Below are 27813 nucleotides of genomic sequence, written 5' to 3' on the forward strand. Positions count from 1 at the left end.
GCTGGAGGACGGGGGCTGCAGCCTGGCTGCCTGCTACGTGAACCCCAGCCTCAACCAGCTGCCCTCGCCGGCCGAGGAGGCTGACCATGACCTCTGTATGCACTTGGTGCAGCTGCTCCACAGCACGCTGGTGGATAAAATGCAGACCATGCAGGTGGCTGAGAAGTGCCTGCAGATGGGCATCTTCCAGGACGACGACCTGGATCGGGTAAGTGGCACACCTGCAGGCCTGGCACCAGCCAGTGCCACAGACACTGGACACCCCCAGGAGCTGTGGGGCAGACAGGAACTAGAAATGGCCTTGTAAATGCAAAAATGAGAAGGGAGTACCCAAACTTCGGGGAAAAGAGAAATGGTGCATAAGCCAATGAAGACAGTTGGCAATGGGCCAGCAGGTGGGTTGCCAGCTAAGAACCAGGGAAAGAAAAATACCGTGAACGAAGGGTTGGTCTAAGCCAGTGTCAAAGTGGAAGGAATATGGCCGACTTTACTGTTACTTATCATTCTGCCACAGACCTTAGGCTCAGAAGATCATCAAGTGTCTTCTGCCCCCTGAACCATACCAGGAAGTAGCAATGGCCTGTGAACACCTGGAGAATACCTGAGTTAAAATAAAGCAAGACCTTCCCTCCCTTTTTTTTTGCCATTGGTTCACTAAGGAGTATTATACTAGACAGTAAAGCTGAGTGGAAATGCCAGTTTGGCAGGAGAGAGCAAGTGTTAGTCTTGATGAAAACATTTGCCGGTGTTTACTCAATTTGGCTAAGAATGACTTGCCTGGACTAGTGTGAAACATATTTGGAACCCCCAAAAAATGGATACCCTGAAACAGTGTTAGAAGAAGAAATTAAAATAGTACTTGCCATATAGCAATAAGGAGAAAACTGTCAAACTAAGGGTGGAACTATATCATATTTGCACTCTGAGCTTTTGCATCTACTTTTTAGGTAGTTTAATGCTCCATCTCAACTAAATGACAGTCACAGACATAATTTTGTCTGCTGACTGTCAGGTAGCAGTAAGGACCAGCTATACCCTAAGGGATGGGGAGCCGAGCATGGTAACAGAGCTGGCAGAGGTAGGGGCCTTTTAGGAGGTTACTGGCTGGGTTCACTGGTAATGGGTCCACATGTTCCCCCAGGTCATCTTTTTGCTGCTGGTATTACCATTAAGCCCTTGACAATCCTGCCAGTTTCAACTCCACTAGTGCGTAGGCTTTCCTAAAGTGCTTCTATATTCTTGTTAACCTCTCCTTACTCCCACTTTCCATGCACTTCCTTTTAGTGTTCAATCTGAGAAGTGTTTTAGCGTTCAGCCCAGAAAGCCAACCACATCCTCGGCTGCATCAAAAGAAGCGTGGCCAGCAGGTCAAGGGAGGTGATTCTCTCTCTCTACTCCACTCTGGCGATACCTGACCTGGAATACTGTGGCTAGCTCAGGAGTCCTCAGCACAAGAAGGACATGGACCTGTTGGAGAGGGTCCAGAGGAGGGCCACAAAGATGATCAGAGGGCTGGAGCACCTCTCCTTTGAGGACAGGCTGAGAGAGTTGGCATTGTTCAGCCTGGAGAAGAGAAGGCTCCAGGGAGATCTTATTGCAGCCTTCCAGTACCTAAAGGGGACCTGCAGGAGAGCCGGGGAAGGACTTTTTGCAAGGGCATGTAGTGATAGGATGAGGGCTAATAGCTTCAAACTGGAAGAGGGGAGATTTCGGTTAGATATCAGGAAGAAATTTTTCACTGATGAGGGTGGTGAGGTACTGGAACAGCTTCCCCAGAGAACTTGTGGATGCCCCATCCCTAGTTCAAGGCCAGACTGGATGGAACTTTGAGCAATCTGGTCTAGTGGGAGGTGTCCCTGCCCATGGCAGGGGGGTTGGAACTAGATGATCTTTAATGTCCCTTCCAACCTAAACCATTTTATGATTCTATGAATCTCAGCCAGGGGTTCTCACTGCTATGCCTGCCCATTTTCTTGCATATCAGGGTGGGTGATTCTCGAGCTTCAAGAAAATTGCCCTTGAGGACTAAACATCTGTCTCTTGGGCTGCTTTACTTTCAGTATGGTCATTTTGTTCCTCATCTGATCACATGTCAAGTTCTGCTTATGACAGGCTTGGGACACTTTTCCATAGCTTCTTTGATGGCAATGGCCACTTTCTAGAGCCTTAGCTGTTGTATCTTTAAGTGGGAATTGAGATGCTGAAACCAGAGTTTAAGAAGGGAAATCTTCCATTTTATGTATGAGGTCATGCTACAGATTAAGCCTGAGCTCTGGTACGGTGTATGACATCATTTCTCCTTAACCAAGGTCGGCTATGCCCTAAAACAGTGTGCATACCATTTTTTATACCACAATAATAATAATAATTATAGAGTGGTTGTTATTATTATAACCATTGTCCAGTACTGCTAGTCTCTCCAATTAAATAAGTTTTATATATCCTCCATGAAACTGTATGGGATAAACATGAAGTTGAACAAAACTACAGTAAGTCTCTTCTGATGAGTGGCAGGCCCACTTTATATCTTTATTTTTAAATATGTTTTAATGATGAGAGGGAAATGCTTTTGTACCTATGCTATTCTTACTAACTTCCCTGAACCACTTCCTAAGTCTGTCTCAAGATTGTGTGGGTTTTTTCATTTTCACCAGATCCACACTGTTACTGACAATCACGGGAACAGAGATGGTGCAAGGGAGCTATTGAGCAGAATAGTGCAGAAGAAAGACTGGTTCTCTCCTTTTTTGAGTGCTTTGCGTGAAACCCAACATGGAGACCTTGCAGATGAATTAAGCGGAAATACAGGAGGTAATTGTCTTATTTCACTCGTACTAATGTGTGGGGTTTAAATATCTTTTTTTTTTACTGTTACTTAGGAAGCAATTCAGGGTTCTCACTATATTGATTTCGCTGTGACACTGAGACGAATGCTTTCACTTGTCCAGGGATTTCAAAATCAAGTTATTTTACAGTTTATTCAATAGATTCTTAAACACTAAAAATCCTTATTAAGCTGTATCAGAAATAAAATAACATGTATGTAGTTGTAATTAAACTGAGTCCTTACCTTTTATAACCCATTGTTTTTCAATGTGATGTTTTTATAATTATTCACAAAAAAAATATTCTGAAGATTAATTAAGTTTTATGTTTTCTGTGCTCCACACAAAAAAAATTAAATGTTTTATAGTGCTGTGGAATTTCTATTTATTTTCTTGGAACAGAGAATAGAGAAAATGGAATGAAGAACAGTACAAGTGAAGAAACAGAAGTTACAAGCCAACCAGGATACACCGTAGTGAAGGATTTGAAACAAGAAGATGCGAATGATAGTTTCAGCAGTGAGAACAGTGTACTGGAAACATCTATTGGAAAGAATCCTGGAGTTTCAGGTATGTCCACTAACTGGTATTTTGTGCTGGTACCAGTTAAACTTTAGTAACTGTAAGTAACAGAGAACATTCCCTGCTCAAAAATTCAGGAACATATGGCACTGTCAAGGTGAAGAGAATGAATGGAAAAAGTAAATCTTGATTTTTTTGAAGCAGTAAATTCCATGTCTTGCTATGAATTAACAGCAGTACCAATTTTAAGGGTCAGATCTACAAATTTGTTCACTTCAGTTCAAATTGTTGCTCTAGGACAAGAATATGTTGTCGTACTTGAACTAATTAATCTGAAAGGTAAGAGCTGGTTCAGAAACCAATTTGATGGCACAGTACAGAATGGCTTAAGAGGATATGGCCATAGAATCTGTATCACACTACGTGCAGCCTTCATGTAGACATTTTCTGTATCCTGGTTGTAGTGGTGATGTTTTTATCTACTATGGGCTGCTTGATTCTCTTATAGTTAAGCAACAGTAATGATCTTCCTTTCCTCTTAATAACACTTTTAACAACTTTGTATTATTATTTTTTAATTTACTGTGTGAAGAAATGAGTAACTTTCAAACATATTTAATACTGTTAATTAAAAATATTAATAGTATTAAATGAATGCTTTCTTTCAGACCTATTCATGGTAGGTTTATACTATCCCATGAAAACATTAGGTTTACATTGACAACTCCTCCCAGTGTTGACAAAGTTTAAGTCAAGAGAAACGTTTCTGCACCACTATAACTGCAACTGTATTAAGTACTTCTGTCTAGAAGGCTGGTAATTCTATATTGAAAAACATTTTTGGTTTTGATAAGTCCTTTACTGCTGTCCAGCAAGTAATTTTTCTGTTTCTTTTAAGGATTTATATCTACAGAGCATCAAACAACCTTTGTCACTTACATCACATGCTCAAACGTACATTTTTTTAGTACAAATTTTTAGAAATTGTTGTGGCCTGTTGTTCATATGGATCCACTTTTGCGTGCCTTGGGAGTTGATTGTGAGCAACACCAATTACCAGCAACAATTCACAGACATAGCTGAGAACCGGTGATTCAAACATATGCTGTGTGATCAAGGAACCATTCATATGTGTTACAAGTTCAGATGGAGCTCAAACAATAGTTAAAACAGATAAATCCTGCCTGAAATTATTTTAGTGCGCTTACTCAGCCAAGGGAGTATGACAGCTAAGGCTGCTCTTTTTTTGCCAAACATGAATAAATAAAAAAAACCTGCAGCCTTTCAGCGTGCAACAGTAGTAGCCTATTTCTCATTTAGCATGATATTAGCAGCATATCACAATGTTTTGTAGCAAGTAGTGAATTATTAACTACAGCAAAAATATCATCTTGGTTTTCCTGGATTAGAACATAATTTGGCAGTATAAAGGAGAGGTGCGAGATATTTAATGATGATTCAGAATGGATCAGACTGAGTTATCCTCACTCTTAGGATCCTTTCAGGGCAAGACTAAGGCTCTTAATTGTAGCCTCACTGAGGGTAGGTTTTCATTGCTGTTAGCCTGACCTTTACCTGACTCTTGTCAGGTTGAGGGTTACAGATAACTAGATGTATTAGCGATTAACTAGCCTGCCACAAGCTAATTCTAGCCTGAAAACTATTGTCTCCTCAGCACTGAACTGTACTGTGGGTACTAGCAGTTTGTGACTTCTGAGGTGACCTAAACCAGCAGAGTAGATGCAATGTAGCCAGGGCTGCCAGGAGACATTGCTGTATGAAGATGGCTGTAGAGGAACTGGCTCACATTCGGCCATCTTAAGCGCAGTAAGCTTTGATCACTATGCGCTTGTACGCACTTATTTAACTGCACTCAAGTCTTTTTCCATTTCCATTTTTTATCATGATCTCATAATACTGTATTTTTAGACCAGGCAGCTGAAAATACAACTGGAGTCCGGATTCTACTTCCAAGTAGGCTGGGAACCCACCTAATTTGCAATTTGATGCTGTCAAGTGTTGTCAGTTTTGCAATACACTCCCACCATTCCTTCATGTATTGACAAGGACAAATTTCAAGGAGAAAGAAAGAAGCTTTTTCAAGTCACTTGAAATTACTGCAATTTACATTGTATCTAAAGCATTCTCTGAACCCTTTATTGGAGAAGCTGAGACAGAGGGAGTCAGAAGGTATGAGGGCAGTAGGGTCATAAAGAAAAAGTAGAAATAGAATAGAAAGAGAAAAGTAGAGAAAAATTTTGCATGCAAAAACACAGACAAGAAACTGCACACACAAAAAAACCAACACAAAAGCAATAAGTTTGCAAGGTCAGAAATGAAACACTTGGATTAAGGCTATGGTTACCCATATAAACAATGCTTTAAATGAATAGCACCTGTTTTTCAAGGCCTGTTTCATAAAAAAAAAAAAAATTGATTGGAACAAATAATTGCACTGTAATTAATTCAATAATCAAATTTCAATAATATCTTTCAAAATGTCCTTTAATACTTCAGATTAGAAAAACTGCCCATTAATTTGAAAGTAGGACCGATTTTAAAATCCTGTTTATATTTGGGTCCCTCATTTAGATTTCCTGATGTTTGAAACTTATTCTGTGGCACAATGTAACAAAGGACAGTAAAGAAATACTTTTTTAAATCCATATTTTTTCATTGCATTCCATTGTCTTTATACTTAGTGCAAAGGGACTGAAAATCTTTCTGTGGAATATGCTGTGGTACAATGTGCAAGTAGCACTATAAGAGAAGACTAGTGAAAGTGGTTGAAAACAGCAGTTAGAATATCAACTTCATTGTTTTGGAAAGGCTTACTGTTGTTTGGGGTTTTTTTATTTTATTTTAAAATAATTCAAGAAAGTTGTCACAGGAAAACATCATTCTATTCACCTTTCATTTCGAAGACAAATATTGTGCAATTCACTTCACCACTGATGTTTTCTGTTGAGAGATCATAGAATCATAGAATGGTTTAAGTTGGAAGGGACCTTAAAGATCATCGAGTTCCAACCCCCTGCCATGGGCAGGGACACTTCCCACTAGACCAGGTTGCTCAAAGCCCCATCCAGCCTGGCCTTGAATGCCTCTAGGGATGGGTCATCCACAACTTCCCTGGGCAACCTGTTCCAGTGCCTCACCACCCTCATAGTGAAAAATTTCTTCCTAATACCTAAACCGAAATCTCCTCTCTTCCAGTTTGAAGCTATTAGCCCTCATCCTATCACTACATGCCCTTGCAAAAAGTCCCTGTCCAGCTTTCTTGTAGGTGCCCTGCAGATACTGGAAGGCTGCCATAAGGTCTCCCTGGGGCCTTCTCTTCTCCAGGCTGAACAACCCCAACTCTCTTGGTCTGTCCTCATAGGAGAGGTACCTCAAGACCTCTGATCATCTTCATGCCCTTCCTCTGGACCTGCTCCAACAGGTCCACGTCCTTCTTATGTTGAGGGCTCCAGAGCTGGACACAGTACTCCAGGTGGGGTCTCACAAGAGCGGCGAGGCAGAATCAAAATCACCTCCCATGACCTGCTGGCTGTGCTTCTTTTGATGCAGCCCAGAGTAGGGTTGGCTTTCCAGGCTGCGAGTGCACATTGACAGCTCATGTTGAGCTTCTCACCCACCAACACCCCCAAGTCCTTCTCCTCAGGACTGTTCTCAATCCATTCTCCGCTCAGCCTGTGTTTGTGCACGGGAGTGCCCTGACCCACATGCAGGACCTTGCCCTTAGCCTGGTTGAACTTCATGAGGCTGGCATGTGCCCACCTTTCAAGCCTGCTAAGGTCCATTTGGATGGCATCCTTTCCCTCCAGCATGTCGACTGCTCCACACAGCTTGGTGTCCTCGGCAAACTTGCTGAGGGTGCACACAATCCCAATGTGCATGTCTCCAACAAAGATGTTAAACAGTACCAGTCCCAGTACTGGCCCTTGAGGAACACCAGGAAAAGTTCACTTTTTGCCACTTGGACACAGAGCCGTTGACCGCAACTCTTTGAGTGCAACCGTCCAGCCAGATTATTTTGTAATGCATGCTACACGTTATAATTCACATCATTATGCACAAAACACTTTGTGAATGCATATTCTCTGCTGCATATACATCTTTCAGTATATTCAGGTCATTTTAGATGGGAGACCATATGGAATGGATCCATTGAATTTTAATTTTGTCCTCTCTTTCCTATCCACATCTGTTCCTCGAAAGTGAAAACAAGAGACTGCAGTGTCATCTTCATAGTTGGAATTCCCAGTAATGCTATGTAATAGTTTGTTGCATGTCTTTGAACATGGATTATAACTGGTGTGGTTTTCTTCTTTTTTTCAGGACAATGTTCTCTTTTAATGTGATACTAAGTGCATGCTATTATATAATAATAGGGAAATTTTGTATAAATCAGTCTTCTGCTGTGAATATATATTTTTAAGTGTGTTTCTGTTGATTGCATTGATTTCTAGGAGACTAGGCTTTTAATTTAGGTGCTTAAAGTCTTCAGTGCCCTTGCCCATCATAACACTTCCTGCAGATGGTGGTGATTCATAGTTGGATCAGATTCTGAGGTCTGTATGGAATAAATGATGAAAGCTGTAGGACCGTAAGACAGATGTTTTCATTATTTTTCATGGTTATGTTAGAAAAACTAAAAATAAAGACTTAAACATACTTGACTCCTAGTGGTAGCTAAGGTGGCTTCATTTCCATTGTCTCTGTTCTATGTGTTCTGTGAAGTAGCAGTTTTGTTTCTGTTATTCATTCACCTTTCAAGGAGACTAAAACTTGCATAAAGGAATGTCAAAGCTTCATATTTTTACTGAATGCAGACTAGGTTTAATTTCCACCTCATTTACCAAGATTTTGTTGTGTATATTTCAGGAGTACCATTCTAAGACACTATAACTTCCATGTATTTCTAAATTCTCATTCACAGTGTGTATTTTGCTTTATGAATTATTTGTTGGGGACAATAAGTTGGGGACAGTATGGATATGTAACATAACGGGATATTCACTGGAAAAACTTACGAAAAACTTGATAGGACACAAGTTCACAAGCTAATTAGGCGAAACTTGGTAGGACACAAGTTCACTAGCTAATAAAGCAAAACGTAGGTCAATGCTATTATTCTGACTGATTTCTTAGGCACACTATGAGCAGATGAAAGTGCAGGGTGAGGCTATTTGCAGCAGATTTTTCCAGAACTGTGTATCTCTAGATATTAACAGAACTGAGTTTTGGAAAATCTAGCTATATAAATTACACTTGTGACTGAAAAAAATGTCAGTGTAATATATTGATTGCCCAGCAGAGGGAGAGCGTGACATTAGAATAGGTACAGTAAACTTGCAAGATTTCTGTGGCAGTGTCCAAGTCTTCTATTGGGTGTAACAAAATTGTTGTTCTCTGCTTTTACTTGCAAACCGTTTGGAAGATTTAATAATTCCTCTCTGCTTTTATTTACCTGGGAACTATGGTTTACTCTTTTCATGTTACATGAAGAAACTGTTTTTTTGGGAAAAAAAAACAACAACAGAGTTCTGTTTTTTATTTTCTTCTACAACAGATATAACTCATGTGGCTTATAGGGAGTAAAAGATAATGTCTTCATTTTGCCAGAAGCACTGTTTATTCAGTAGACCAACATGGGGTGGGTTTTTTTGGCTCTGCACTTGCCTCTGAAAAGATACGGTAAAATTGGACTAGAGGGGATCATGCATGTGGTCATGTCTCGACCTTTGCTTCAAAACAAACGGAACATAGATGCCTGACAACAATAGATCATGACCCACATTGCCTTACCTCTGCATTTTCATCTGGCAATCCATATTTCATAGAAAATGAACTATATTGTTCACACTTTTTTTCTTTACCTAAGAAAAAGTTTAATAAAAGAAATTATACCTCAGCCATCCCTGCCAGACATTTGTCTAGCCTATTTTAACAACTTAGGGAGAGAGCAAACAATGTGCTTTTGTGATTTATATTTGTATAGCAAATATACTATACTACATTTGTTTGGTTTTTTCATTTAGAGTCAGATGTCTCCATAGGAGATGGAAGTGTTGATAACTTGAATGAAAACCTGGGACAGGGCTGCACAACCAGTGATTCAGGTATGTTTCCCTTCTGTTATTTAGTAATTGCAAAATAAGGGTAAGCACTCTGTGAATGGGCTAGAACGAAAATCAGTGGAAGGCTTTCACTGTGAACTGTAGTTCACAGCGTTTAGATGCCAGACTTCCTTCTATTTTGTTGGAAAACAGGTGGCATTTTTATGGGTGTGGACTTAAGCCCCAAGCCCCAAAAGAGTTGATTTTCTGAGATTGTCTGAATAGGTCTCTAGACATCATCATCATACAAAATGGTCAGTGATGCAGAATGATAGAATCACATAGGCTTGAAAGGACTTCCGTAAGTCATCCAGTGCAGTTGCCTGATATTCAAAATGCTGCCACATATATGTGCTTCTTTTGCTCTCAGAGAAGAGCTAGACTGTGCCTGGCCCCTGCACAGGGTAAGTAAGAGGGAATAGCACATGCTTTAGAGGCATCTAAGGGTGAGGAGAAGCATTTCCAGGGTACCTGAAGAACAGTAATGAAGGTCCACTTTGGACCTAACTAATTCAGTAGCCCTATTTGTAAAACAACCTAATCCATAGAGGTTACTATCTGAAGACCTTTGCAAAGCTCACATTTAAACATATGTTCAAGTTCTAAATATTAAGCTAAATATTGGACTGTGTTTTCATATACTTTGCAGACAGATATGAACTTGCTATTTATATACTCTGACCCAATTAAACACTGCTGTTGTAAAAGACATCCCAATTTTTTAATTATTTTTTTTAATCTTAGATTTCAGGCAGAACAATTTTGCAGCTGTCCACCATAGGGAACAGCCTGTGTTTGCCTACACAAAATTCAAGAGAAACCAGTTACCTTTTGGAATATAGCTTTTATAAAGTTTGTGCTGGGACTGTGTCTTGTACAAGGGCTAGAAACAATCTGGGTACCTTTCAGGCTAGCTCTGCCTAATTAAGCTACTATTAGATCAGTAAAGTCAATGTAAATGTTATATATCATGTGCCTGCAAAGTGTTTACTATAAATGCTTTTAAAATAGTTTCAAGCTTTTTGAATATTAAAATCCAAGTATTTTATATGTACCCAGGAAATTCAGGATAGCTGAGATCTAAATTGCTACCCTATAGCTAGGGTTTTAGTCTACGTATTGCTAACCCTGAAAAATATACTTTGCACTTCTGCATCAACTGAGGTGACTCATCAGTCACATTGTATTTTTTTCCTCACTGTGTCACATGAAATATCTGGGCACAGAAACTTCTTGTTTTGTGGACAGTCACACTGTATCAGTTGGTCAGGCTGATATAGGCTACTGCTTTGTGGCAGCACATAAATATGTATGGCCTGATCCTTTAAGATTCCTGAAAAGTACATTGGGCATTGGTTACGTCCCGCAGTCTAGCAGAAAACAATAAATCACTACATTAATGGGAAGAATCCAGAATAGATTTGTTTTTTCCCCAATGTTTACTTGCTGTATGTTCTGTTTACATGTGGGCTTTAAAACCAACTAGTTAAAATGTTTTTAAAAACATTCATGCTTTTTAATCATGCCTAGTAAACTCAGTGAGAGCAACTATGAGAAAAAACCTACGGAGGTACAGATGGACTTTGTGATATTTATGGATTTTATAATTTGAAATTTTGCAGTAAGGCAGTTATATTAACAGATGTTTGGATAGTGTCTTAATGAATTGACATGATTTGGATTTTAATGCAAAGAATCATGTGGATTGAGTTGCAGTTTTCTGTGGAAGGATCATTTTACATTTAAGAAAAATGGTAGAATTAGGACAATAGAAGAATAATTATAATGTTTCTTTTAGCCCAGAGCCGCAAATTCATGTCATCTTTGTATGAAGGCAGACAACTTCCCTGAAGTTATACTGTGCACGATGAAAATTCTTTAATGGCATCATATCCTGTGAAAGATTCCTGTATTAGCCTTTATCTAAACGGGCCGAGGAAGCTAGGAGAGAGCTAGGTTAAATATTTTTTAGGCCTGGACTGTTAATTGAGGATGTTAAGAAACTGAAATTTAACCAAACAGATGGGTGATAAAGTGCTAGTTTCAATATGATTGAGTTTAGCCAAGCAGAAAGCAAACAACGTTCTTCCTCAAAAGAGAGTAGTAGAAGTCAGATAAGTAACAGCAAGTACTCTCTGGTGTGGATTTCCCTGTGTTCCAGGTAGTACTGCACTCACACTAAAAGGCAAAGCAAGCAAAAAAACACTTAAGAATGGCATTCGGATGTTTCCATCAGCAGTATTTTATCAAGCTTCATTACTTTTTGTTAGTTTAATTTTATTTAATGGAATCAGGGATACTAGAAAAATACACTTATTTTGTGTGTAATGTATCAGTGATAATAAAATCCTCATGATTCTTCATTTAATGATATCATCAGGAAATAAAACTATAGTGGTTTTTTCCCCGCATTTTTAGCCTAGTAGAATGAATTTGTGCCTTTTCTTCACTGAGGACGGTTAATGCTTAAATAGATCTGTAGAGAAAAAAAAAAAGCCCAAAACTCCATTGAAATAAATCCTTCTGATATTAATGCATCTAATTTCTGACTTCTTAAATATATGTAAACTCAAGAGACTTGATATGATTTTCTTACTGCCTGAAATAATTCAACACCATTTTTCCACTTTTAATTTTGGAAGGTTGTTTGTTTCACCTGTGAGCCGTAGGTCTGAAATCTCTGCCATTGCATTTTATATGATAGATGGAATGTTTTGGCCGTCAGATGGCAAGTATATATGGCTTTTTAGTGAACAGCTTGATTGCATTATGTATGAGTCAGTCTGGAAGCAGTGCAATCTACCATGAATAGGTGTGATACATTCTGCAGTTAGCTCTATCTTGTATGGGCAATTGAATTTTCTTATCTGTTTGATCTTTATACTTTATAACTCCCTTCATCATTTTTTAAGTGGTCCCTATCTCTTTTTCTTTCTATGGCTCCTTTTTTTCATCCTCTGGGAAGTATTTAATAAGGTAGCTCACTTGCAACCAAATAAATTTCAGTACTGATAAAAGAGAGCATCACATAAGATTGGGTAGATTATAAATAGTGCAGCTCTGAACAAAACCTTTGTTGGTTCCAGTGCTACTGAACTGTATCATTTGAATTCACACATAATAATAGTCATGTTAACATAGATGGGTGAATACACACCGTGGCTTATTCCACCTACCCTCGTTGGTGACTGGAAGTAAGCAGTTCTGATCCAGGTCCACAGAGCAGCATTGCCTATGCTAATATGCCCTGTTTCTGTTTATTTACGAGATGCTTCTGATAGTGAATTAGTATTTTTCCCTTTAACATTTGTTGAGTATTCTGATAAATGTTCTATGCCTCCTGTTTGCTACTTATATTTCTTTGTACCCTTAGATGAAGATGAACTGGAAAGCAGAGCTTCACCTGAGCCAGATCTGATCCTGAGAGATTACCAGATGGAAGTTGCAAAGCCAGCACTGAATGGGGAGAATATCATAATATGTCTGCCTACAGGCAGTGGTAAAACCAGAGTGGCTGTTTACATTACCAAAGATCACTTGGATAAGAAGAAAAGAGCATCAGAGCTTGGAAAAGTTATAGTACTTGTTAATAAGGTATGTTGGACCATTTTAAAAGAAATAGTATTTTTCAAACCTTATACACTGTTAATATAGAACTTGTGAAATGAATATAAACACATTTCTCAGCTTCTCCAGATGTAGCTGTGTTTAAAGGCATACAGCTCTAGACTGTCATCTCCATTGCACCTTCATCATGGTGCAAGCATGAATGATTTTAGTTTACCCTGGTGCAAGTGTAAATTTAGATGTGCCCCTAGTAACCACATTATTGGAAAAAATGCAATTTCACGTTAGAATGAATAGAACTAAAATAATATTTTAAAAAATAAAAATATTTTTCACATTCTGTGTTTGGATTTGGTAACAAAGGCCACCTAATGAGTCTCACAGTAGTTAGGGAATATTCTGTCAGATTTTCTGATAATTGCTGTGATTTTGACAGTTAAATTTCACACATATAATATAAATTAATCTTCTATTGTAATATTAAAATATAGAAATACATTTAAGAATTTTATTAAAAGAATAAAACATAACCATATCCTCCTATAAGAATAAAATTGATAGCATGTTATAAGCTCAGTTAAAGAGCCAGAGCATGCATGGTTTATTTATTCTTTCTAAGGCACAGTTAATCCAAAGTTCTTGGGACAAAAAGGTTTCGTAGGAGCAGTTGGAGGGAAGGGGTTGGTTTGGGGATTTTTATTGCTTGGTTTTGTTTTTTGTGTTTTGTGGGGGTTTTTTTAATCCTACCCTGCAGTGAATAAGGGGATGTTTGCTTCTTTAAAAAAGTATATTTTTCATAAAGTGTATGTTGACCTAATAACATTTCTGGCAAACAGGCATGTATTTTTAATCCTATGTATGTTCTGGTTTAAATTCTTTGGAAACCTTTATTCAGGTACCATTGGTAGAACAGCATTTACGAAAGGAGTTTAATCCATTCCTGAAGCGTTGGTATCAGGTTATTGGTTTAAGTGGTGATTCTCGGCTGAAAATCTCATTTCCTGAAGTTGTCAGAAGAAATGATGTCATCATCAGTACAGCACAGATCCTTGAGAATTCACTGCTAAATGCAGCCGAAGAAGATGAAGAAGGTGTCCACTTATCAGGCAAGTTTTTAGTTCTGAAATTTTTACAGGAGTGCTAAAAGTATGTCTCTATTCTGGAAAATTGCAGAGTAAAAATGTGCCACATTCAGTAGTTAATGTTTTTTCAGTTGACTGGTTTCATAAATGCAAGCTATACTTAGAGTCAAAACCAGATCTTAGTTAATGAGCATGCAGTTTTTCAAGCCAAATTAGATTCTTACAATTCATTTGTACTAAGTATTTTTTATGCTTCCTATTTTATCTAGCTCAAGCACAACTTTGTGCAAATGCAGCTGTACTGCAAGCTTGGTAGAACATTGAGTTATATCAGATAGAAGCCATAAACAGGATGAGAAAAAAATTATAAAAACTCAAACGTAGTCAGTAGTTTGAGAAATACAATGGAACACAAGATAAAAGCCAATCTTTTATAAACGTTGTATTCTTCAAACTCTTATTATTTTTCTAACTTACAGAGATGGTATTACTTATTACTGTATCTCTCTGAGGTTGGCAGATATAATGGTCTCCTACAACCGATGAAGAAATTTGAAGAAAATGAAAGATATAAGATGAGATGAGGTAAAATTGTTTGTCCAGAATCCTAAAGTGCCACGCATCTATGGGAGATCAGAAAGGAAATCGTATTATCTGCCAGTGACATACAAATAATGGAACAGCCCATGGCTTCAGCTCCAGGATTTGGGCTGCGGTGATTCTCCTGTGTGAGATGTTAACTTCTCCCCCTGTCTGCACACAGTCAACTCTTTTAGATCGTGCAGGATGAATATCAGAGCTATAATATTCAAAATAATGGATCTGAGATAAAGGAAGTACTTCTCTGGGTGTTACAAAGACAGCAGAGAAACCTGAGGAGTCAGTGTCTGTCAATGCCTAGTGCTGACTGGAGTACTGCTTGATCCAAACTAACTCCTGCAGAGCTACTTGGGTACCTCAGAATTGCCTCCCCTCCTTCAGAAGGCCTTTTTATTAACCTAGCCAGAGTACCAGAGATTTTCGTGTATTTATTTCCTTTCCACTACACCTATGTTAATAAACCTTCCCAAATCTGAATCATTTGGGAATGCCATATAGAGGCACCTGAATATTTCTACAGGAGCTGCTGATGTGATCAGAATTGGGCTGAGTCCCAACCAGCTTGTGTAACTAAGTGGTTTTTTGAATAGGTTTCACACCTTGCAAAGCTTTCTTCATAAAGAGTTATATTTTTTCCAGAACTACGGTAGCCTTGCAAACAGGGCCATGTTTCCATGCTGTTACACCTGTGCTACTAAGTTCAGCTGAACTGAAGCCAAGCAAGCCTGAACAGAGCCAGCTGCGTTTTTATGGCTATGACTTGGTTAACTCGCAGCCTGTATAAACCATCCTAATTAGTTACGTGGGTTTTATTCCTAATTTCTGTTCATACTTCCTTCATGTGTTTCCACAGAGGTCTGCATTACATGTAACACAGAATCCCAGCCTCAAGGAAATGGAGGGGACTCCTTTAGCTGCATTTTACCAGGTGTTTACCCTCTTTATCAAGGGCTGAAGTCACTGTGTGGGCTTCCTAAAAGCTGTGTATCACTTTCTTAGTAGAAGCACATCTCTTCTGGTGCATTAGGTCTTTCCTGAGTAATGAGAGGAATATGCATTACAGAGATGATGGTCAAAATCAAAGGGATTAATTTCATGTTGGTAAAATATCTGCAAAACTGCTACTGAAGTCTTGCAATACGTAGAAAACATAGAAATAAATATAAATTTAGGTTTGAAACCACATCAGTCCAAACTAGCTTCCTGAACCACTCGTGAGAAGACAATCAGATTTCCCCAGTGACATAGAATTACAGAATAGTTTGGGTTGGAAGGTCATCTAGTCCAACCCCCTGCAGTAAGCAGGGACATCTTCAAATAGGTTCCTCAGAGTCCCATCCAACCTGACCTTGAATGTTTCCACGGATGGGGTATCTACCACCTCTCTGGGCAACCTGTTTCACCACCCTCATTGTAAAAAAATTCTTCCTTATATCTCATCTAAATCTATCCTTTTTCAGTTTAAAAACTATTACCCCTTGTCCTGTCACAACAGGCCCTGCTAAAAAGTTTGTCCCCATCTTTCTTACAAGCCCTCTTTAAGTACTGAAAGGCTTAAAGATCTCCCTGGAGCCTTCTCTTGTCCAGTCTCCACCTTTATTTAGGTTCTTCAAAGATGAAGTTACATGATACTTTCTCCAGCAGAAAGGCCAACTGAGAATGTGCTATCTCTCTGTTAGTTTCCAACTTCTGCTACCAGTTGTTGCAAACTCATTTGTAGTGATGCAACAGTTTGAGCACGCTAATACGTAAACAAGATCATGGAAATCGTCTGGATTTAAAAAAAAAAAAAGTTTAACCCTGATCATTTCAGTGACCTGCTTTACAGTCATTTCCACAAACATTTGTCATATTGTAGGAAACAATGTCGAATTGTAGGGAATTCAACACGCAGTTTATTGGCCAGCTAGGGGACCAGTGGGAGCTCCATAAACCAATTTTGCTGTTAGAGAAACAGAGAAATGTTCATGAGTCTTTCAAATCAGAACCTTGAAATATATGTCACTGTCTGCATATGCATATAGATTAAGGAGATGTTTTCTGTGTGTGTAATAAATTTAAAACAAACAAAAAATATTCTTAATTTTCCTTATCATACAATACTCTACCTGTTGCATGTAAATATGATCTGACTAAAAAGCACATAATACATCTCTAAAACTTCCTCAGCTGCAAAGGAGGGATGATTGGTAGTGCTCTCACCATCTGCTTGTTCTTTCCAATGACACATCCATAAAGTAATATAAATCATTTTGTTGGACAGGAATAGGGAGGAAATCTCTGTGTTGCTATAAAGTGGAAGCATATTTTGATCAGGACAGGCCTTTCTAGAATGTTTGAAAGGCCTCTAAATGTTATGTATCTTTTCATAAACAAACTGTGTATTTTGTCAGATACAGTTGTGGATATAAAAGATAGGATTGAGTTAAACTACGGTATGTTCTTACTACCGGTTATTAAAAATGTCTCTCTGAAATTCTTTATACCGTCAGACTGATTTTGCAAAAATAGAAAAGCTTCCTACATTGCATGAAATGCAAAAGTCCTCGACACATCAGGAGTGCAGCAAAGATTCCATGGTCTATGAAATATGTACAGCTTCCATCTACGCTTTCCTCCAGTGCTACAAAATTTCCTAATACTTCAGGGCTCCAATAAACTGACTAGTTCTCGTCAACAGTGTCCTTACCTGTAAGAAGATTTACTCACACAAATTCTACGTTTGAAAGGAAATTAATCATTTTTAGGTTTTGGTTGTGTTTTTTTTTCCAGATTTTTCACTCATCATTATCGATGAGTGTCATCACACCCAAAAGGAAGGTGTCTACAACAATATAATGCAACGTTACTTAAAAGAAAAGAGGAAGAACAGGAAGCTGGCAAAAGAAAACAAACCACTGATCCCACAGCCTCAGATTCTGGGACTTACAGCCTCACCTGGTGTAGGAGGTGCAAGATCCAACTCAAAAGCTGAAGAACATATTCTGAAAGTAAATAGCCCTCATATTTGCAAATCACCAAAGGGATATTGTCTTGTTTAAGTAAAACTTTTAATGTCAATGTTCAGCTCCAAATATATAATGTGATTTTTTTTTTTCTGTGTAAATGGGAGTTCAACTCACAGCCATTCAGCAAATTGATCCACTGCAAATTAATGGAAATCCATGTACAAGTAAAGGTTACTTTGCAGGAAAGTAGAGTTGCTGAAAAGGGAAATAAAATGATTGCCTCACTTGAAAAACAAATTAGCAAGTTAAGATCAGAGGCAAGAAATGCACAAAATAGTGAGGTTTTTTAGTTAATAAAAATCTTATTTTTCCATTGCTGAATTAGAATTTACTGTGGATTCCTAAATCATAGAGAGATCACAGTATTTTATATCTGTATTTCTGGAGTGACTAAGCTGGGCTTTTGTGTGGATACAGGAAAGTGAAAAACAAAGTTAAATACTGAAACAAGCAGAAACCATTTGTGAGATACAGGTAGCATATAAATGTTTTTCTTTACAGTAGTTAGAGTTACTGATTGAGAGGGGAGTATTGTGTAGTTGCCTAAATAACTGACTCAAGATAATTGGTTAAATTCTATACTTAAACATTTGTGATTCTAAAGAAACTGTTTTACTTGAAATTCAATGGACTTACAGTAGTAATACAAAAGTAGAATTTAGCCCAGTACGCCAGTGAAAACTTCTGACTAGCAAATTGCACAAGAAGAGAATGTGATCTTGAATAGGTGATGCTTGCAAGAAGCTTTTATGCTGTATTGAGCTAGATAGAATGGTGAGGTATTTTGAGACAAAAACTTTCTGGCAATGGAAAAAGCAGAGAATTCCTTTTCATCAGCTCTGAAATCTTAATGATAGGGTGCTGGGTTTTGTATCTAAAGAAATGTAATCTGAATATGCAAGCTCAAATAGGTAACTACTGCTAAAGACATTAAAAAGGTTTCTGCCAGACTTCCTTTCCTGTTTTCTCTGCTCATGAAAATTTTAAGGTTTCCCCTTACTACTTTAGACTTAGTGACTGAAATGTAAATATTTTCTTCTTGGAAGAGTTCAAATGAAAAGTCCAGTTCAGTCGTTTAGTTAGCACAGAAATTTTCTCTATCTTTTCCTGTTCCAAGAAACATAATTTCAAATTATTTTCTACAGTCATGATCAGCTCTTACTTTTATAATTACTTCTTAACTTTTATTTTCTTTTTTTTTTTCTATGTCACCATTGGTGTTGTTTATTTGTTTTACACTGCAAAATCTTCTCTTCCAAAGTATTGATGGTATATATTTCCTTTTCAAAATACCTGTTTTGCACCCTGATCTGCAAGTTTTTTCTAGTGTGCAAGGATCACTTCTGGCCTAAACAGTAACTTGTTCAGCTTATCTCAAATGTTTTTCAAAGATTTGGCCTTTCTTATGCTGATAGTGTCTGTATCCAATTTTTGTAGGAAGAAAATGAAATTATATTAAACCCAGTATCTGAATGAGAAGCTCTGTTGCATTAATTCCATTTTCATGTGCAATAACTCATTAAACATTAAAAGAAGTAACATTTTGTTTTCTCCCAGATCTGTGCCAATCTTGATGCACGTAGAATCATGACTGTTGAAGAGCATGCCTCCCAATTGAAGAATCAAGTGAAGGAACCGTATAAGAAGACTGTGATTGCAGATGACAAAAGAAGGGTAGGTTTTCCCAAACAACTCAGTGTTCAAGTTATATTGCCCTTTAAAAGTGTGTTGTATGGTATCAAAACCATTTGGCTAATGTTCTTTTTCCATAGATTTATTGTGATCCATAGTGCTAATTTGAATATGTGTATATTTATCTGCTGTTTCCCTCTGTATGCAAAAGTATCAGTAAAGTCAAACAGACCTAATTTTTACAGATTTGAGTTATATTTTTGAGATATCTGGTCAAAAGACCTTCTGAACCATAGTGGAAATGTTTATATTGGGGTGACATTGTATTCACAAAAATACATTATTTCACAGTGTAATTCTTGTAATTTTCTGAACTATTTATTTCCATAACTCTAAATACACTTAGCAACCTTACTTGTTTTTTAATTTAAGGTCTAACATTTTAAAAATTACTTAATGTGTTACTAGCTAGAAGAGTTCGGGCCAATGTTTTCGTTGCCTGAAGATGCTTATTTACTTTGGTAATCAATTTATTTCTAGGATCCATTTAGAGAGAAAATTACTGAGATCATGAGAGACATTCAAAACTATTGCCAACTCTATCCAAAATCTGAGTTTGGAACTCAGCCATATGAACAGTGGGTGATTAGAGAAGAGAAAAAAGGTAACCGTGTAGCCAAAATATCCTACCTTTGGATTTGTTTGGGTTATTCTATACACAGGCATGATTTTGTATTTTTTGTTCACTTTTAGCTGCAAAAGAAGAAAAACGTAAGGAACGTGTCTGTGCAGAACATTTGAAAAAATACAATGATGCTCTCCAGATAAATGACACCATTCGAACAGTGGATGCATACAATCACCTAAATAACTTTTATAAGGAGGAGAAAAGTAAGAAGACAGTAAGGAGCGACGATGATGATGATGATGAACCAGCAGTATCAAAACAGGATGAAACAGATGAATTTCTAATAGGTTTATTTCATGGTAAGTTTGAAATACATTGTGATAGTTAATATTTTAAATCCATAGGGCCAGCTAATATGCACTAATATAATTTGCATAGTCCCATTAATTATTACATCTTAGAGATTGCCATGTTGTTTATTATGACAGTATCTGGATGTCCCAGTTCATGGAGTATGGAGTACAGTAAACAACATCATAGTGTGATCATGTCCCAACATGTGGTAGAAGTTCTTCAGCTTTGGCCCAAGGGCACTTTATTTTTGCTGATAGTAAAAACCATTCTCTGCTTTTCTCCAATGAAGTGTCCCTGAGGACAGTCTGACAGACAGATAGAACATGTATTCCAGTAGACACTCTTGAGGGGTAAAAAGTTGAGCACGTGGAAGACAAAAGTAATGAAATGATGAGTTTTTAACTAACCCTTTCTACCAAAGTTTGTTTGTTTGTATACTAAGAGATGGGAGTGATGACCTTGAGTAAGTGTCAGGTGAAAAGCAGATAGTGAGAGAATTAAACAGAGGATTAAATTGCAAAGATCAGAGTTAGTTCCCTTTTTTTCAGATCATTCACCTTGGAACTGGGATTCATTCATGTGTCCTTGACACACAGATGTTTGTTGCATCTCTTTTTCCCTTACTGCCTTTACAATGAGGAAGAGGTAGACAAGTTTGCTCCCGCTGCCTATGGCTCCTGGATGCTGCAAAAGAAAACAGATTTTACTGCAGCATGTATCCCAACTTCAAGTATTCTATGAATTACAACTTTAGAATGCCATTGTTAAGAAATGCAGGAAATGTTAAAAAAGCTTTTGAAAAAATAGATTACGTTAGATAAAGTCATCGTGTTTTTTAATGACTCTTCATACCTGTCTTTATGCTCCATTATTTAGAATTTCAATATTGAGCTGTTGGTGAGAACCAAAAAGTTAAACTAACTAAAAAATGAAATGGAGTTGTGTAGATTGCTTTCATTTTCACAGGTAAATGAAGTTCCAAGAACCTGATACTGAAAAATAAATTATACTCCAATTTAATTTTACCTCTGAAGGTGTCAGCAGTAATGGAAGGAAATCTATTGAATTTCTATTTCCAACTTTTAAGACCAGAGTTCATCTTTGGGTGATAAACTCACTGCAGGCCTTAGTGTAGGTTTAACTAAGGGGGAAAACTGTGGGAGTTTGTTGTATCTACCTACTTTTTGTATGTATTTGTATGTGCTTAATTACATTCTAAAATACGAATAAGACTGTAGTCAGAAAGTCACTGCCTAAGTGGTGTAGTAGTTTGTGATACAGACTGCCGCTGCATTGGTAAAGGTGCAGTGCAATAATCTGCCCTGGGTGATGACATCAGAATGAGTGTAATGTCTTAACACGCCAGTCCCGCCCTTAAAGTGTTATTATTGTGTTTGCATGATCATCTGACAATTACATAGGCTTTTAAATATCAGAAATTTAAAAAAAAAGAAAAATTAAAGCACATGAGGAATCCTCCCTGGTCATGCTCAATAGTGCCTAAGAGAGTCATTCATTTAAATGTCATTTATTGAAATGTCTTCAAAAGCTGCAGTACCGACAACAATATGCCCATCCTGGTGTGTATTACATTGCATGTTTCTCGTGAGGATTCCTGCTCTAATGAATGTCCCAAGGACAACTTACGTGTAAATTTATAAAACACCTGTCAGCGCTGAGGGCTGTGCATATTAATCTGTTTCTCCTTGTATGACGTTTTCAGTTATTTTAAAACTGTTTTGCAGGTAATGTAAGCTGTGATTTAGTTCTTTAATACAGTGCACTTAAACTCTGTACCACTCCTGGTATGCCGACAGGGTTTTTTCTTTTGCTTAGTCTCAGCATGAAATATAGGCAAAGTGTATGTTAAAAGTTAATGGTGATTTATTTTGATTGATTAGTGTGTTTTTAATTAATGTAAACTCACCTGAAAAATAAATTGGTGTGCTACAGCTCTTCAAACTGAATGTGAATTAGACATGCTGGGAGAATTATATAGAAAGCTGCTCTTTGCTTTGTTTTTTTCTAGAGCTGTTATTTTATATGGTTACTTTTTCTTAATTTACATCTGCTATTTTTAAAGCAAAAAAGAAACAGCTCAAAGACTTGGCTAGAAAGCCAGAATTTGAAAATGAGAAGCTAATACAGTTGCGAAACACTTTAATGGAGGAGTTCACGAAGACTGAAGAACCTAGAGGAATCATTTTCACAAAGACTCGGCTAAGTGCCTTTGCTCTATTCCAGTGGATTAAGGATAACCCAAAATTTGAAGAAGTGGGAATTAAGGCCCATTATCTTATTGGTGCTGGACATAACAGTGAAATTAAACCCATGACTCAGGTACAGAACTACACACTACAGCATTCAACTCTCATACATGTTTTGAGAAAACAGCTTGTTTTAGTACTAGCACAATGAACTGAAGTTTGGAGCCCAGAGTTCTGGTTTCATACCTGCTAGGAACTTACCATCATAAGCTGCAGGACAGGTGAATAACAATGTCAGAATAATTTTATTTCCACAAGAAACAAGCTTTTTTGGTTTTGAATTCTATGGAAATAGGAGTAACAGGCAGCCATTTCCTAGAGGAGTATATAGTCAAAAGGGACACAAATTGTAGTGGAACATAAGAAGAAAAAGTGAACAAAATGGCAATAGCAAAAAATGTGATAGTTAAATGAGTTTATATTCATCAGGACAACAGTAATTCAAATTATATTTTAGTTGCAGAATTGAAAAATAAAATTAATTACAATGTTGATTATGCCTGTCTTTTTGTGATATCATTGCTTAATCAACTTATACCAGTTTATATGCATGCTTCACACTGACGCATAATCATTGAAAGAGAATTTGCCAGAATTTGCAATGAAAATTTCACAATTGATCACTCAACAGTCTGTCTCGTACCATTGTGTTGACTTCATACACAACATCTCCCTGATGATTTATACCAACATTTTCAAAACAAGGTACCTCAGTGTCCTAAAACCTCTCTTCTATTCTGCTTTTTACTCCCCACAAAATTGCCACTTCAGCATTTAAGCAAAAATGGTGTGGTTTACTGCTGGGCAGAGTCCATTTCCCTCAGCTGTTCTCAGTTTCAAAAGAAAAGTTAGGAATTATTCTCTTAAAATGTTGCTCGTGTTCTATGAAAATTAGGTATGTAATCTGTACACCATATTGCACAAACAAAACAATAGCCTCTACATTTTGAAGCTGAATATAGCAAATAAGAAGTTTCTGTCCTTCTGCTCAAACTTGTCTGAAATACCCAGCTAATTAAGAAGTCCATGTTTTGGATGCGTTAGCTTTTTAAGCGTATCATTGCTGTGCTTTTTGATGCTCCCCAGATCACTAAAATTATGGTCCCCATTTATTATGGGGAATTTTAAGTGCGTTGGAACTTGACTTGGAAGTGCTGAAGTCTGTACTTTAAGCTGAAATTACTGAAGTGGTAGAAATCCAGAACCTTTAAATAACTACTTAAAGAATTTGAAAATGATAGAACTAAAAACTGCATTGTCAAAACTCCTAGCACCTATGACATGGGCTACAAAATTCCAAGATCAGTTACCTTAAAAAGACTGGCTTCTGCTCCTTCCTCCCTCAAAAAAGGTGTTGAGCCCCTATTACATTCAATAGGAACTCCTTGTTTGTAATCTTAAAGATACATAAATGCAATTGTTGAAGCCACTGATGTTCGGCACTCCACTCTGAAATGACTGGACTATAATTCCTTAAACCTCTTAATTAGAATAAACTGATGACAGAAACTAATAGTGAAAGTTAATATACTGATTTTTATTTTTTTAAATTTACAGAATGAGCAAAGGGAAGTCATTGAAAAATTCCGAGGTGGAAGTGTAAATTTACTTATTGCTACTACTGTAGCCGAGGAAGGCCTAGACATCAAAGAGTGTAACATCGTTATTCGCTATGGCCTCGTCACCAATGAAATTGCTATGGTTCAGGTATGAGTTTACTGCATACATAACTTACTTTTAAAAGTGCTTTTCTGTCTCAATATGCAAAAAGTGAATCATATACCTGGGCTTTGGAGGTAATTTTGAAATACTTGCATAGTAAGAGAAAATGTTCTTGCAACAAGGTTCATTTCCTGTTGCCATCCTCAGTTTGCAATATAAAATTTGCCTCCACGTGTAATGGCGTAATATCAATTTAAAGCTCTACACAAACAGTAAGGTCTCTTATAGAAAAGGTATATGAATATAATCAGCAGACCGGTTGATATAAAAGACATTTGTACCAGCAACACCTAAAAAGAGATAATTGCATATCAGAATACCAGTTTGTCTATGTTCTCACTTAATTTGTGAACACAAATATTTAATATTAATATTAATATTAATATTAATATTAATATTTAAATGTGTGCTTGGTTTTGGTGACAAAATACAGTTTCTGCCTTGCAAAATGTTATGCTAATCATAAATCTCCTGAGTACTATTTCACAGGTATCTTTAATGATAATGCAGACACAGTATGTGGTATTCACTGATTCTTTTTGCGCCTGAGTTAAGTGGGGAAAAATGCTCTGTGGGGACACTGCATAAGGAACAGTATATGTCTTCCATTACAAAACTAGGAACAAATGTTGTGCAGTGTTGTAGGGAACATTGTGCTGTTCATGTTGAACTCCTTGCAAACTGTAGGCTCGTGGTCGAGCTCGAGCTGATGAGAGCACCTATGCACTTGTGGCTTCGAGTGTCTCAGGAGCTGTTGAACGTGAAGATGTTAATATTTTCCGTGAGAAAATGATGTATAAGGCCATTCAGCGTGTCCAGAACATGCCGCAGGAAGAGTATTTAAAGAAGGTATTTACTGCAACTCTTCACTTTCTCTTTAAAGAAGACTGATTTATATTGTAAGGAGTACTTTCTGTTTGAAATCTACTGAGGGAAGGAAAACTTAAATTAATATTAGCTACTACATATGGCCTTGAATCCTTCTTCCAATATTTGTTTTATAATCTATGTTTTCTGGTCCCTTAGAAAAGTCTGCTTTCCTTTTTGTAAGGGGGGAAAATTGACTAGAAGTCATGTTGTCTGTGTACTCAATAAAATAACTGAGAAAGAAAACTATTACTGTCACTCCACCAGAATGTCACAGTGCTCTTACTGATCTATTTCTAGATTCAGAATTTGCAGTTGCAAAGCATAGTGGAAAAACAAATGAAGGCAAAGAGAGATCAGCACAAAACATACAAAAAAAATCCTTCACTAGTAAAATTCCTATGCAAAAATTGCCACAAGCTGGTATGTTCTGGAGAAGACATACAAGTTATTGAAGACATGCATCATGTCAGTGTGAAAAAAGACTTCCAGTAAGTGTTTATGAACTACTTTATCTCTTTCAGGCAAAACCAGATTTTCTCTTCAGCAGGGCTGTCCATGTCTTATAACCCTCTAGGCCCTGTGAGGGAAAAAAAAAGAGACGCTTATTCCAATATTATCAAGTCCTGGGCTCTATGGAGTTTACAGTTAATGAGTTTGAACAAAATGTTTGTTCTTACCCCTGATTTTGAGATGACCAGAGTTTGACACTTTGGAAAAAGATAAAGGTTCTGTGATAGTATTAACTAGGTCACTCATTGTATAATATGGTATGTATTCTACAGTGTAACTAACCAAAGATGAATACCAGTTACCCACATACTTACACCAGTAACAGACCCAAGATAAGAGTTTGACTCAAACAACATATTGGCCATGAGCTGTGCATTTACAATTTTATATTTAGAGGATGTTCATACTGGTGACACATCCCTTTTATTTCTCCGTTGCAAGAGATGCCGTCTAGTTTGCTAAACATTTATGTTAAACTGTGGTTTTCAGTGCCATAATGGCAGGCGTTGACTTTCTCTTCCCACTCATAACGGAAATTAAGAGACCAAGAAAATGTTTTAATTCAACTTCAGTTCTACTACACTAAATTTGTAATGTGTATTGCAGATTATAGATCAGTCATGCTTTGCTAATTATATAGCAGACACTATCAAACCAAGTTACTGCCCTCCAAAGTTCTCATTTCTTTGAGACATATCTCTGGTATAATTTGTAAAGACTTTTTGAAGAGTTAATGAGAAATTAGTACTCATACGTTGAAAAAATGAAAATTGAGCACAGCCCTAAACGTTAAACTGCTTTTACTGTGGAACTGTCTTGTCAGCACAGTGTTATCAGTCAATTCAAACTACAGGGTAATAATTTGTATAACCCTTCAGTACAGGCTGATGGTAACCTTCAAGATCAAGTGGTCCCTAAACTAAACGATGTAAGAATGTGCACATACTCTGCAGCTTGGTATAGTCAGAGCCAAATGATTCTGTTAAGGGGTAAGGTTGGACTACAGGGAATAAAAAGCAAACCTCTAACTTTCAGGTATCATTTCTTTGACAGCTCCATGGCACCTGAAAAAAAGAAGCTAGATCTATCCCCTATTATAACAGAGAGCCTGCTGCTCCTACTTCAAAATGTCTGAGGGAGGATGCAGCTCCTGAAATGCTACGAAAGGAGGCATGGAGTACAGCTGTATTTCATCATTACTTAGGAGCATGAAATAGAACCTTGCATTTTCTCCAACTCCTGAACGTGCACAAAAGTCAGACAGTTAATGACCTTTTAGGTTTCATATCTGACTTCAGCAATTGTAGTCACTGTGTGTTTAAGGCTATATGTAGCATTGAATGACCAATGTATTCTGATACACACTTTCTGACTGTTTTTCAGAACTCTTTACAATACAAGAGAAAATAAGACACTGCAAGATAAGCATGCTGATTACCAGGCAAATGGGGAAATTATATGTAAAGATTGCGGACAAGTGAGGAACAACTTATTTTCATACTTCGTTGTTGTTGTTGTATTTATTTCTGTCTAATGATCTTGTCTATTTTATCTGAAACGTAATTTCCTTCTACTTGCAGGCTTGGGGAAATATGATGGTTCACCGAGGTCTTGACCTGCCTTGTCTAAAGATTAGAAATTTTGTGGTTGTGTTTGAAGACAAGAAAACAACGAAGCAAATTTTCAAGAAATGGGGAGAACTGCCCGTCAAGTTTCCTAGTTTAGATTATGCGGCTCATTGTCCTTCAAGTGATGAAGATTAATGACTCAGAATGAAAATAAAAGCCCTTTCAACTTTTGTCTAACTGCTGATTAGAAAGTCCTCTGTCCCATAAAGACTGCTACATCATAAACACTGTGAAAGCTCCTGGGCATGAGAAAACCATTTTGAGGAGAAAAAAAAACAAGGAAAGAGAAGGACGAAGTCACATGGCTGCTGTCTGACATGTGGTACTCCAAGGCAAAGAAGACGAACAAATACATTGCATTCATGTGTATCCATGAAACAAATTCCTGATCAACTCACTACAGTCTGTTATGGGGTGACAACACTGTCAGAAGTGTGTTAGGTGACTTGTCATCAAGCACAGAACATAGGACAGAC

The 27813-nt window shown here is 37.4% G+C and overlaps 1 protein-coding gene across 1 annotated transcript; it reads left to right on the forward strand.

Annotated features, from left to right (window-relative positions):
- Positions 1–7: 7 nt before the first annotated feature.
- On the forward strand, positions 8–27472 carry IFIH1 (interferon induced with helicase C domain 1). Its single transcript, XM_009894614.1, is given in 16 exon segments — positions 8–208; positions 2655–2817; positions 3228–3395; positions 9392–9472; positions 12843–13063; positions 13932–14142; positions 17491–17708; positions 19284–19400; positions 19899–20022; positions 20112–20345; positions 22424–22680; positions 24165–24314; positions 25017–25178; positions 25497–25687; positions 27093–27186; positions 27290–27472. Coding segments are annotated over 16 exon segments (2685 nt in total). The 5' UTR covers positions 8–97.
- The last annotated feature ends 341 nt before the right edge of the window (positions 27473–27813 follow it).

Source organism: Charadrius vociferus, unplaced genomic scaffold (genome assembly GCF_000708025.1).
Source record: "Charadrius vociferus isolate BGI_N301 unplaced genomic scaffold, ASM70802v2 scaffold161, whole genome shotgun sequence".
Taxonomy (NCBI): domain Eukaryota; kingdom Metazoa; phylum Chordata; class Aves; order Charadriiformes; family Charadriidae; genus Charadrius; species Charadrius vociferus.